Source organism: Eutrema salsugineum, unplaced genomic scaffold (assembly GCF_000478725.1).
Source record: "Eutrema salsugineum unplaced genomic scaffold, Eutsalg1_0 scaffold_14, whole genome shotgun sequence".
NCBI lineage: Eukaryota > Viridiplantae > Streptophyta > Magnoliopsida > Brassicales > Brassicaceae > Eutrema > Eutrema salsugineum.
In genome coordinates, this window is record NW_006256877.1 from 5,698,704 (window position 1) to 5,712,029 (window position 13,326).

Consider the following 13,326-nt stretch of genomic DNA (forward strand, 5'->3'; position numbering starts at 1 on the left):
GTAAGAGAAGGAATCGGGTCTTTATCTGCTGGGTTACGGGGGCATTTTACCAGAGGTTTAGATTGTATCAGTGTGATTCCTGTTGAATCATATACTGCGGGGCGCAGGGCGGACGATTTCAAAGCGGACTCCATCTTTAAAACAAGCAAAAAGAAACAAAAGACTTAAAACCTGTTCATTAGACAATGAAGATGATTTATGATATGTTGACATGGTTTTAATCACGTTAAGTAAGGAAGAATAACTGACAATACAAAACAACAACATATAATCGAGGAACACTACTATTGGTACTGAAAAAACGGAAAAAACAATAGAAAAAAACAAAAATTTGATTTATAAAAAATAAAGACGGTAAACAATACAACAAAAAGCCAACCAATGTAGAAACCAAACCACAATTGAGCTTAAGATACATTTAAAAAAGTAATATATTTATATATAGCTCTCAACTTAAGCTAGGATTTCCCACATCACATGTACATTTTTTTTTCAGATAATCTCGCTCAACAGATAATCCGATTAACGAATAAAAGAGAATTAAAAAGATTTTATTAATGAATAAAGGGGAATTAGTTACCTAGATAGAATGAGAGACCTTATAGCGAAAAATTTACTTTGCATATATTATATATGATATGATTCTAAATGTCTTTTTTATTAAATTCCAATTTTTAAATTTTCGTTATTTTCTATTTTAAATATTTTTGATTAAATTTCGATTTTTAATAATTTTTATTAAATTTAAATGTTTTTTGATTAAATTTCGATTTTAACAGTTTTTTTATTAATTTACGATTTTTAATATTTTATTTAATTACGATTTTTAATATTTTTATTTAATTATGAGTTTTAGTATTTTTAATTAATTTACAATTTTTAATATTTTTGTTATTAAAATGAATTTAAAAATATAAGAAAGGGTAAAGGGTAATTAGGGAAAATTGGCTAATTCAGACCTAAACTTTTGGAAAGTGTTAAAGTTAGGCTTGAACTATTTTTCTGGTTAAAACATACTTAAACATTATAACTATTTGAATTTCATCCGTAATCTATGTGTATTGTGCTTAAATAAATTTGTCCATAGGTGTTAACGATCCGTTAAATCACGTATATGTGGCATCAACGTCAGCGATGACGTCGTTTTGGACTTATCAAGTTTAACAAGTAAAGTACATAAAGCGATGTCGTTTATATCTTCTTCAACCCTTCGATACTTGACATATCGACGACTTAGGGATTTAAAAATCAAATTCTTCAGTCTTTGGATTGTTTTTCGCATTCAATGTCTTCTTCTAGTAGTTCAGGTAAATTAAAAATTTGTCCCTCTTATGTGTTTGTTAGTGTATTACGTTGTGAGTAGATTTCTTTTTTCTTTTCATCCGATAACTAACGCCAATTCTTTTTTTGAAGTAATCTCCTTCAAGCGGCACAGACATCAGAACTTCGGAGACGTATCAAAATCCGGGGAGACTATTCTATTGTTGTCCGTATGGATCGAATGAGGTAATGTATAGTCTCTGTTAATTAATTTGTTCTTTCTTTTGATGTCAGTGACCCATATAAATCGAGTCTGTTGTATTGTTGTTAGGATAAAAATCATCTGTTCAAGTGGACAGATGTTTCTATCGTCGAAGAGGTTGAACGCTTTCGACCTGAACTTGAAGCATTGAAAGTAGAAGCCGCCGGATTTGAGAAGGAGATTGGAGAGTTAAAAGCTGATGTCTGTTCCTGCAAAAATGAGATTGAAAAGCTTAATGCAGTCATGAGTTTCATTAAAAATGTGATGGTTAGTGGATTGGTAATGGGTGTGATTGTATTTTACATTTTCCATTAGGATTATCTGTAGTGTTTTTTGCATTTTCAATAACGATTATGTGTTGTTCTAGTCTTTGGCATTGTCATTTTTGAGCCACAATTCGTGTATTTAAATGAGAACACAAATCTTTGTCATTGTCATGGTTTAGGTTCGACTGTGTATTGAACTGTTGTTCAATTTTGTTTCATTGTGCAAAATTCTCATTGTAGAACAAAAAGAAAACCAAAAATCAGAGTAGAAGCAATAACAAGAGTCTCAAAATCCAACCAAATCCTCTGTCCGCTCAAAGACATCTTCAATGAATCCACCAGATTTTCAAACATGGAGGCTGGACGGCTTATGAGCGTGTTGACCTCTCCTCCAATGTATGTCGTTTCGTTTACCATTGACATCACGAACTTCCCATTGTGATGCACTTGAAACACAGCCTCCTCGGAACTGAAATGAGAGTTAACAGATTTTCAGAGTCAAAAATTATATCTCTTGCCGCAATGATATTAGATGGTGATTTAGAACCAATACTGTATCTAAAACCTAAACCATAAAGCGATCTAATCAAAGCCTCTCATCAAATAACATTATAAATCACACTCTAAACCCTAGCTAATCGATACAAAAATAGAAAGAAGAAACACGAACTCAAAGTTTACCTCATATCTCCAAGCTCTATGCAATAATCAAAAGCTTACACCACTTCAAAACTCACTTCTCCAAGCCCTAAGTGATGATTGCTCTGTTACTTTGTTTCGACGAAGAAGAAGAGAATATGAAAGGTTGTGTCGCGGGATAGAATGTGTTTTCCCCAAGTTAAGGAACAGACGACATCGTTTTCACGTTTTTCCCAAAAAACTTAAGAAACCTTAAATGACGACGTTACTTATGTGGCCGCCACGTAGACCACGGCTTGACAGAAAACTTAACAGAGTTATGTTGAAAATTGGTTTTAGCACAAAGCATAAAGATGGAGTACGAAATTCAAACTATACCAAAGATTAAGAATGCCTTTCAAATGTTAACAGAGTTCAAGTATGACAAAGCACAGTACATAATGTTTAAGTATGTTTTAACCAGAAAAATAGTTCAAGCCTAACTTTAACACTTTCCAAAAATTTAGGTCTGAATTGGGCAATTTTCTGGGTAATTAGCTATCCTAAAATTGAATGAGAGAGCTTTAACTCAAAATTTTACTTTGTTTATAATGTATAATAAAAATATAAGAAGGGGTAAAGGGTAATTAGCCACCCTATAATTGAATGAGAGAGTTTTAATTCAAAATTTTACTTTGCTTATAATATAGATGATAACAGTTTTTTTTTTTATTAATTTACGATTTTTGATATTTTATTTAATTACGATTTTTAATATTTTTATTTAATTACGATTTTTAATATTTTTTAATTAATTTACATTTTTTAATAAATTTTGTTATTAAAATTAATTTAAAAAATATAAGAAGGGGTAAAGGGTAATTAGCCACCCTAAAATTGAATGAGAGAGCTTTAACTCAAAATTTTACTTTGCTTATAATATATATGATATACATTTATTCAATATTACGTCAGAAAATGTAGGGTGATAAATCAAAGCTCAAACTTAGAAATATTATACTGTACGTCTTTTGTCTAAAAATATCTCTGTATGTGACAAACACAAACATAAACATAAAATGAAAAACGTAAAGACGGTCTGGTTAGTGGGTTCGGGTGGAATCTGAAAAAGGAGAGGGGTGACGAGACTTTTGGCTTTCAGGGTTGTCGTAGAAGCCTATCGGCCCTTTATGCCGAATTGGAGAGTCTTTTATGGGCTATGTCTTACGTGAAAGATAGACATATTTTATCTGTACACTTTCAAACCGATTACTTGGATCTGGTAAGCATGTCTGAATCTCCATCGGATTGGCCATCATTCTCATCGGATTGGCCATCATTCTTATCGGAGTTGGAAGCCTTCCGCATTCTCCAGAAAAGCTTCTTGGATTTCACTCTCTCCCATATCCCCAGAAGTTCAAATGTCCGAGCGGATAGTCTTGCAAAAGGAGCTCGAGCAAAATAACGTATTTTCTCCCAAATCATTCATACCGAACCAGTTGAAGACGGTTTCGGACCAATCCTTTAACGGGCCAAATGTGATGTAATTGTTGGGTTGTGGAAGAAAAAAAATGAAAAACGTAAAGAAAATAAGAGATTGGTTAATTTTAATGACACCAATGTGAGTGATGTCCTTCGACAATTATCTAATGGTCAAATCTGTAACAAGACCAAAATGTTGAAGTACACATAATTTCTCGAACGAATTGACTTTGTTGCGAGTCTGATGTTTAGACGACCTGTTTGGCTCTATTATGAATGAGAAAGCTGATATGGTTAATCTCTACGTTCTTCTTAATTATAGTGGCCTTGTTAGTTAATGCCTTCAAACTTTTTTTTTTTAACGTCTGAATTTGCATTAACCAAAGGGGAAGATTAGTACAAAAGCCAAAGGCTGAAAACAGAGCATCAACCACCTAAGGGAAGGGTTTAAAGATGCTCCTTCCATATTAACGTAATAAATCCTGCAACCATGAAGGTCCTCCTCTAGCCAGGTAAGAATTGAACCTGCCATCTCGGGTGACACTTTGAGAGATCTCCCTTGCTGCTCTATTGGCTCCCACCGATTCATGTTCAATAGAACAAAAGGTAAAACCGTTGCATAGTTGGGCAATAAGAGTGGTCAAAGAGCGGAATTTCGGCCAGAGAAGAGGTTTAGAGATTGCCTCTACTACCGAATGAGAGTCGGAGACTAGCAAAACCTCTGTGAAGTGTAGGTCACACAAGCTTTGAATTGCCCAGATAATACACCGTAGCTCCGCAATAATTCTGTTAGGCGAAGGAGTAAAAGCTTCTCTTGCATGAAAGAGAACCGAGCCTTGATGATCTCGGACGATCCACGCCCCACCACTGTGTAAAACTTCATTCCTCCAATTAGCATGTAAGTTGCACTTAACCACGCCCAGTGCTGGAGGCTGCCATTTAGAATCGACAAGATTAAAGAAATTCTTGTTACGATCCACCAGGCCTGAAGGATCATGCAGCTTCGACCAAAGCAAAGCTTCTTCTTTAGCCCTCTGTACAATTACTGCTGCAGACTCCTGTTTGTTTGCAAAGAATACCGAGTTCCTGTTTTTCCATATTTGACTCTTCTTTTCTCAACTTTAACTAAGGATATTTAGCATGCATAATTTTTACTCATTGTAAAACTAAAAAAAAAAAAACACAGAGGATTTCTTAACATGCATGAATTTTAGGAAATTTTATAAATTTTAAGTTTAGGAAGAGTTCTACGAAAAGGAAAATTCTTGTTCGAGGGGGTAAATGAATGAATTCACTCCTAGGGATGAACCCAAGAATTGTTCTCTACGAAAATGTACTAAATCATTCAAGAGCATTTCCTAAACTTTAACGAAGCCTTTTCTAACATAAAATTTGTACTAGTTTAAAAATTCTCTACATTTATGATGTTTGTGAAATAAAATCTTGCTTTTATTTTGGTAATAATGTACTGTATTTCTGTTTAAAATATATAGATTAAATGGAAAGGTGTAGTATTAATGTAAAAAATTACCAGATTCCTTTACTTATTTAGTTCTCTCATAACTCCCATTTGGTTAAATGTATATGCAACAACGAACCATAATTAGTACTTCTAGATTTAATTACCATACTTATATAAATAGTATCTCGTACCCCATTCCAACATTATAAATACACCATCTTTTCTCTTTGTCTGTCCTTCTTTAAGATCTTTCTCTCTTATCTTTGTTAGTGGAAACTTCAAAAGAAAGAAAGCCAAAAAAAAAATGTTGCTTACACTATTAAAATCACTCCTCGTGATATTCGTGACCTTGATATTAAGAGTTCTATACGACACCATATCATGCTACTGGCTAACACCTAGGCGAATCAAGAAGATCATGGGAAGGCAAGGCGTAACCGGTCCTAAACCGCGTCCTCTAACCGGAAACATCCTTGAAATCTCGGCCATGGTTTCACAATCCGCTTCCAAGGATTGTGACTCTATTCACCATGACATCGTCGGTCGCCTTTTACCGCATTACGTCACTTGGTCCAAACAATACGGTATGATCTTATAATCTTAATTATAAAACTCGGTTACATGTAAAATATTGATTAAACCAAACGTCAATATATTGCTCCCTTGGCTTGAACAGGGAAGAGATTTATTGTGTGGAACGGGACGGATCCTAGGCTTTGCTTAACGGAAACGGAATTGATAAAGGAATTGCTTATGAAGCATAACGGTGTAAGTGGAAGATCGTGGCTACAGCAACAAGGAACCAAGAATTTTATTGGTCGTGGTCTCCTTATGGCTAATGGCCAAGATTGGCACCACCAACGTCACCTTGCTGCACCGGCATTTACCGGAGAAAGGCTCAAGGCACGTCAAGAAATTAACCTCATGCACACAAAAAAAATGCAAAGTAACTGACTGTTGAATGACTGAAATACCCTTTACGATGCAGGGCTATGCAAGGCACATGGTGGAGTGCACGAGCAGGCTAGTGGAGAGGTTGAGGAAAGAAGGAGGAGGAGAGGTTGAGATAGGGGAGGAGATGCATCAGCTCACGGCTGATATTATATCGAGGACGGAGTTTGGGAGCAGCTTTGAGAAAGGCAAAGAGCTTTTTCACCACCTCACCGTCCTCCAGCGCCGTTGCGCTCAAGCCACCCGCCACCTCTGTTTTCCCGGCAGCCGGTTGGTTTTTCTTCCTCACTCAAAAGTTTCTAGTTTTTTATATACCAATGTGCTTTTCAATTATTAACAATATGCAGAAATTCCAAAATATTATATATGTGAATTCGATACCATCGATTTGAATTACCGAACTATTTATTTTAGGTATTTGGGTTGTGGACAAAATAAAAAACAATATGCAGGAAAAATTCCATTATAATATACCAACTAAAATTTTTATTATCATTTAAATACACCAATTTTAATGTATTAAAAAAAAATATTAGTTAGTTAACTAAAAGTATACTGCTTTTTGTTCACGTAAAATTGTATGTGGTAATTTTTATTTTTGTTAATTGTGAACTTAGTGATTTTAGATTTCGAAACTTAGTTTGTGCTTTGATGTGTCATTCCCGGGTTTCAAGCAATTTGTTTTTCTATGTCGAGCACAAGTATATATCACCCGTTTACTCTCTAACATGTTTTGTTTCAAATGACTATTGCTTTAAAGTTGACCTTAATTAGTACAGTCAAACCTTGACTTGACATGGAATATTTTGTGTCTATAGGTTTCTTCCGAGCAAATACAACAGAGAGATAAAGTCTCTGAAAAAGGAAGTGGAACGTTTGTTGATAGAGATCATACAAAGCCGGAGGGACTGCGCCGAGATGGGCCGGAGCAGTACTCACGGCGATGACCTTCTTGGCCTTCTCTTGAACGAAATGGATAGCCAAAAGAACAATAATAAGGATAACAACAATCTTCAGTTGATAATGGATGAATGCAAGACGTTCTTCTTTGCTGGTCATGAGACCACCGCATTGCTCCTCACATGGACAATGATGCTCCTCGCCGATAACCCCTCGTGGCAGGAAAAAGTTCGTGATGAGGTCAGAGAGGTATGTGGCTGCGACGGTCTTCCCTCGGTTGATCAACTATCCAAGCTTACCTCGGTACGTATTTTCACTCTTAGCTAGATACATGATATACAACTTATAACATCTAAAATATATTGTTCTTACCCATTAATTAGAACTAGAATTCTAAACCTAAGATCAATTCTTCTCTTACAAATTTTAATTTTTTTGGTTAGATCCATCGAGTCAACGTAGGTGTAAAGTTATATTAGGTTTGAATGGTAGCATCTTCTGAGTAGATTCTGAGTAGGACTCGAAGGCCACTAACTCATACACATAAAAGATGATATTTGTTGTTTGCTCCAATTTAATAAGTATATAACTATACAATATTGAAACTAATTATTTTGTTTGAAGTAGTAGAATTAGCTTTATAATGATGAATTGGTGCGGGTGGGGTATAAACATTCAACACAGTATAGGCAGTGCCACTAACTTCATAGTGCTTCTTCCATATCTAAGCTAATAACATAGTCACCAAGTCGACACAGAAACCTAATGAGTAGATCATATCTTCTAGTTTTGTCTTCATGCTTAATCTTAGCCGAAATCAAATAAAAAGCGTAATAGAAATGTGTAGGTTTATTGATTTCTACAGATGTATTCATTTTGAATCAGTCGTTACATTTTTGTATCTGGTTTTACATAATTCACGTTTCGTCTTAGAAATAGTTATTTAAATAAGATATGATTAACAATTGGTTAAGCTAGCTTTAAAATTTGAGAAGAAATAGAGGGACTGGTACATAGATTTTCAGGCATAAACAAATGGGTAAATGATACATGTCTTTTGTTTAATGATTAGCACTAAGACATGCTTTGCATAAAATATTATATATGCAAAAAATCTGAAATCTGTATTAACTAATGATTAGATTTTGACAGCTTCATTGATAGTCTTTTTCAAAAGGAAAAGTCAATTCTCAAACTAAAAGATGTTTGAGAAAGAGTCAAGAGGCACTTCGCATGATCATAAGATATGATTCCAATATAAATTAATAGAATATTTCTCCTAACTATTTTGTCTTTTTTCTTCCCTTATACCAGTTAAACAAAGTGATAAACGAGTCACTAAGACTTTACCCTCCAGCCACTCTTCTACCAAGGATGGCATTTGAAGATATAAAACTAGGTGATCTAACAATTCCCAAAGGTTTATCAATATGGATTCCGGTCCTCGCGATCCATCACAGTGAAGAACTATGGGGTAAAGACGCAAATGAATTCAACCCTGAACGTTTTGGAGGTAGACCATTCGCTCCTGGCCGCCATTTTATTCCATTTGCAGCCGGTCCTAGAAACTGTATTGGACAATCATTTGCGATGATGGAAGCAAAAATAATATTAGCGACGCTAATTTCGAAGTTTAGCTTCACGATATCAAAGAATTATAGACATGCGCCAATCGTTGTGCTTACTATAAAACCTAAGTATGGAGTTCAAGTGATATTGAAACCATTGGATTTATGAAGACTTTTGGGGTTAAGAGATTGGTTTTTAATGCCTTGGTTAAACGCTGGGAGAGGAAAGATTTTGGGGTTTGTGAATTTTTTGAGTAACATGGGGGATTTTTATTGGAATAAATGCTATACGAGAGAATATATGCTATTCTTTTTCCTCAAAATACATTTTCTTTTGTGTTTTTTCTTTCTTTTATGGGTTTTACGATATTATTTAAAAGTGACGAAAACAACTCAACAGCCTTCATGTTTTTTTTTCATATATGTTAAAATATATAAGCTATTTCTTAGAATTTCTCAAAAATATACACGTTTAGTAAAACATTTTAAACTGATCCATGGTAAAAACTAAAAAAAATGTACATTTGATGACATAAATTTTCGCACTGATTTCAAAACTCATGCATTAAAATATTTTTGCTATGCCAAAAAAAAAATGGTAGACTAAGTTGGCATTCGAAGTGAGAAAGCTCAAAAGAAGATTTCGAACTAATATTTATTAGACTAACAAATGATTGTAATTTTTTATAGGCCAAAGCTTATTTGTTTGATGTTTTAATTGATTCAATTGATTCAATAAGGACGAGTTGCAAGATATAAATAATCTTCTTAGTAATAAATTAATCACAGAAAGATATGAAAGGTTGGGAGTCTCGCGACTGTTGTCTTTGTGTAAGGTCATATTTATTTGCTTTTGAGGCTGCAAAATGGTATCAAATAACCTTTTTGGCATATGGGCCAAAAAGCAATTGTCCATCGATCCCCTTTTATTGGGTTTAGAAAGTGAAGTTGATATTCAATATTAATAAAAGTCATCATGTTATATTGAGATGGGTTCAATCTAGATAAGCTTCTAATAATAACAAACATAAAACAAGAAGTATAATAATCAAAGAAACAAAAAAAGTGATTAGGGATGGGGGAAAAGGAGTTCAACTTTTATTTTTGTTGGTTAAGTTTGGTGGCAGCCATTGCACTTACAATGACTAAGGTTGATTCTTGCTTCTTTATCTTAAATATATTAAAAAGAAAATGTGGTAGAAGTAAAGCAATCGGAGTGCATGGTAGAAAAAGAATTTTGTATTGTATGTCCATGTGTAGAATTAGAAAATATTGTTAGAAATTATAATAATATAACATATATACGCGTATATAAAAACATATCGTCATTATAATTTTTCTTGAACTGACAAGTCAAAAAAAATATCGTCATACTGTTAGATACGCTCCAATAAATAACTGGATTGTTGTACAAATGATGCAAGAAAATATTAAAGGAATAATTATTTGTTCAATTTTCCGTAACGCAATCAATCCGATGCTAATTAGTTCTTAGTTGTCATGAGATCAGTTAAGCGATCCCATTTAGATCTCTATGGTCTGTAATCACTCCGACTACTTGTTTGGAATGAGAATTATGAGTAATAGTCTTGTATTCATAAAATACACCACAACAATATTTTAGCCAAAAAAAAGAAGAAAATACACTACAATAGTATAAACTATCTAGGAAATGTAAATATTTGTTATAACATACACACGCGTATGCATCTACATTTAAATAGTGATATACTGTATCTTGTTTGACGAAGTTAAGCAAATATCCTTCCAGTATCAAAAGAGACAAATCTTCGTGATCAAATAAGATTTGGTGGAAATGTGAAAATGTGAAAATGTGAAAATGCTATCTCAAATATTATCAAATACAAATTATGAGAACAAATATATAGACGATTTTAAAATTTTGATAGTGTATCAACTTTTAATTAAATAATCGCTGTACAATATTTAAGTGAAAACAAATTGACATGACCAACTTTTAACTCGGTCTTAGGTAGAAGTAGAAGAAGCATGTGCCTCTAACCGCTGTAGTCGATTCGTATCTATTTTACGGACTAGTTTTTGTACAATGTACCTATTAGAGATCAAATGTTGCTAGTTCTATTGGAAATGAGACAAGCCTATCTCTTTTAGGGATTCAAAACCCTTAAATAAAGTTAAATATTTTCCATATGTTTTTGTACAATGTAGACCGGTTTTGTTCTCAGTGAACATTACACTAACAGTGAGCACACCTTCTTCTCATGTCAATATGCCAAAGAAGTCTGGCGTTTATCAGGAATGCCTCTGCATATCCTCAAGAATCGAAAATTTTCATTGGAAGACAAAGTACGATACTTGTTCTCTCTACACCGGAATAGTTGTCTCTGAAACAAACCTGAAACTTCCTTTTTAAGTGCTTTGGAGGCTATGGAGAAGTCAAAATGATCTCCTATTCAATCATCATAATATCACCGAAGTAGAACGATAAAGAGAGCAACTGAGGATGCGAAAAAAGGGATCAGCAGATCTCCTCCAACGGAGACATCATCGTAGACACCGGCCATAGGACTAGACAAGAGCAAAGTCGATGGATAAAACCAAATAAAGGTTATAGGTTAAGTGTAATTATATATGATGCATCCCATTATGAAGGTAATCAAAACTCGGGACTTGGATGGATTCTTCGATATAGCAATGGAACTTTCTTAGACTATGTATGGGTAAGTTTCAAGGGAGAAACACAACTGAAGAAGTAGAATGTACATCAATTATTTGGGCTATGCAAGCAACTTGGGCCCTCGGATATTGAGTGGTAGAGTTTGAAGGTGAATATTTGAATATCAACCGTATTATCAACCAGAAAATTACAAACCTTAAACTTCAGCATTATATGGAGGCAATCAACCGGTGAAGCGATATGTTTAAGCAAGACAAAATTTCCTTTAGGCATCGTGAGTTGAATACATGCGGTGATATATATGCTAGCTAGGAAATCAATCTTGGATGTAACTCTTTGGTCAATGTATCATTGTTGCCCAAATTTACTATATCCTCTTGTAAACAAATATTGTGAATTTGTGATTTGCAAAATCAATAAAGTTCTTTGTCGGAGGAAAAAAAAATAAGACAAATACATAATTTATTTTCATTTTGGCTACGTTAGATAACATATGCATGCATAGTGAGGCTTGAACCTCGAACTTGATGCAATATGTGAACATCCGTAAGAGGGTACCAGTAATCAGACATTAGTAATCTTGTTTGTAATATAGAAAAATGTTTCAGGTCTTGATCCTACAATTTTTTTTCTTGAAACTTGAAAGCTTTAGCTTTTGGTTCATGTGCTATATTATATGTAGTACAAAAATTTGGATATCGTCCTATGCTGGGCTTTAGCGGAAATATTGATTTATGAGCTCGACTATTGAGCCCAATTAAGTGTATTTTTCCGAAGCCTATTGATATTATCTGCATATAGAGAGACTAGGGTTAGCTCTATGTATGCATGTAATTTTTTCAAAATGGACTTACATACATTTAAAGTTTTTCATTTATATAATAAGATACATGTATAAAGATGCTTTTGATAATTTGTTACAAAGGTTTCGCTTCCACAATTCAGAAGAAAACCCTTTTTTTTTGCTTAACTTAAAACAGATTTCTAATGATTACTTCCACTTGTATTCTAACTTAGGCGTTTTTTTGCCATGTGTGAAGTAGATCCCATCTTCTCTAGCATCCCAAAAGTTCTTTTTACCATAATGAACTATGAGACCACCACCTACATATCCCGTAAACCCTGCATGGAACTTGAAATTAGGTCCTTGCCATAGATCACAAAAGAATTCTGTTTTCAAAACACTATCATGAAAACTGAAATCGTAGGTTTCTCCAGGTCGCAAATAGTGGAAGCCTAGATTGTCGTCGTTCGATATGCAATTGATCTTCAATATATTGTTCCGGCCTAGAGAATTTTTAAAGAATACAGAGTTTTTCTCATTCCACTTTGCGTTACTCAATCCCATGCACAATCCAATAACGAGCAGAAAACACGAGAGACGATTCATTGTTTTGCTCTTCCTTGTTCTACACTTCGTTTAGATTTAGAAGTAATTTTTGTAGATAATTAGAAGGGGCAATGTCTTTTTATACTCTTTTTTACATGGATATTCATTCTAGCTATTTTTAAACATCTTTGTTTTGACTAATACGAATCCGGTTTTGCTGTTTTTCTCTTGTCCTTATCGCTTTTACTGTTTTTGCATCTAATTAGGCCATCTCCAATGGTTAGCACCTTAAGGAGTGCTTAACCATTTTTAAATTAGTATTTTTGAAGTTTTGTTGTTTAAGCATTTCTTTTAAGATGTTATTTTTTTTCAGGGTCCAATGGGAGGTGCTAAAAAGGGGTGCTTAAAAAATTTTTTTTTTAGTTTGAATTTGCGTCTTCTTCTTTGATCGTTCTTGTTGTTGTGTCTTCTTCTTTGATCGTTCTTCCTGATACCTATCTTCCAATGTCTTTGGTTTAAGACTGCATTGCCTGGCAACAGCAGAAAAAATATATCATCAATACAGATA

At 33.9% G+C, this 13,326-nt stretch overlaps 2 protein-coding genes across 2 annotated transcripts; one reads left to right on the forward strand and one right to left on the reverse strand.

Annotated features, from left to right (window-relative positions):
- The first annotated feature begins 5,599 nt into the window (after positions 1-5,599).
- Positions 5,600-8,938, forward strand: LOC18022832 (cytokinin hydroxylase). The gene is made up of 5 exons (XM_006405705.2): positions 5,600-5,934; positions 6,027-6,253; positions 6,339-6,571; positions 7,120-7,504; positions 8,516-8,938. Exons 1-5 carry the CDS (start codon positions 5,655-5,657, stop codon positions 8,936-8,938), a joined length of 1,548 nt encoding a protein of 515 aa, XP_006405768.1. The 5' UTR covers positions 5,600-5,654.
- A 3,481-nt stretch (positions 8,939-12,419) lies between these two features.
- LOC18022833 (S-protein homolog 9) lies at positions 12,420-12,818 on the reverse strand. Its single transcript, XM_006405706.1, has one exon. The coding sequence runs from the start codon at positions 12,816-12,818 to the stop codon at positions 12,420-12,422; it is 399 nt and encodes a 132-aa protein (XP_006405769.1).
- Between the last annotated feature and the right edge of the window lie 508 nt (positions 12,819-13,326).

Bases quoted from the DNA above. Each gene is read 5' to 3' on its own strand.
- LOC18022832 (XM_006405705.2), top strand. From the start codon at position 5,655: ATGTTGCTTACACTATTAAAATCACTCCTCGTGATATTCGTGACCTTG. The intron at 5,935-6,026 runs GTATGATCTTAT...TGGCTTGAACAG, and splicing joins CACTTGGTCCAAACAATACG to GGAAGAGATTTATTGTGTGG. The intron at 6,254-6,338 runs GCACGTCAAGAA...TTTACGATGCAG, and splicing joins TTACCGGAGAAAGGCTCAAG to GGCTATGCAAGGCACATGGT.
- LOC18022833 (XM_006405706.1), bottom strand. From the start codon at position 12,818: ATGAATCGTCTCTCGTGTTTTCTGCTCGTTATTGGATTGTGCATGGGA.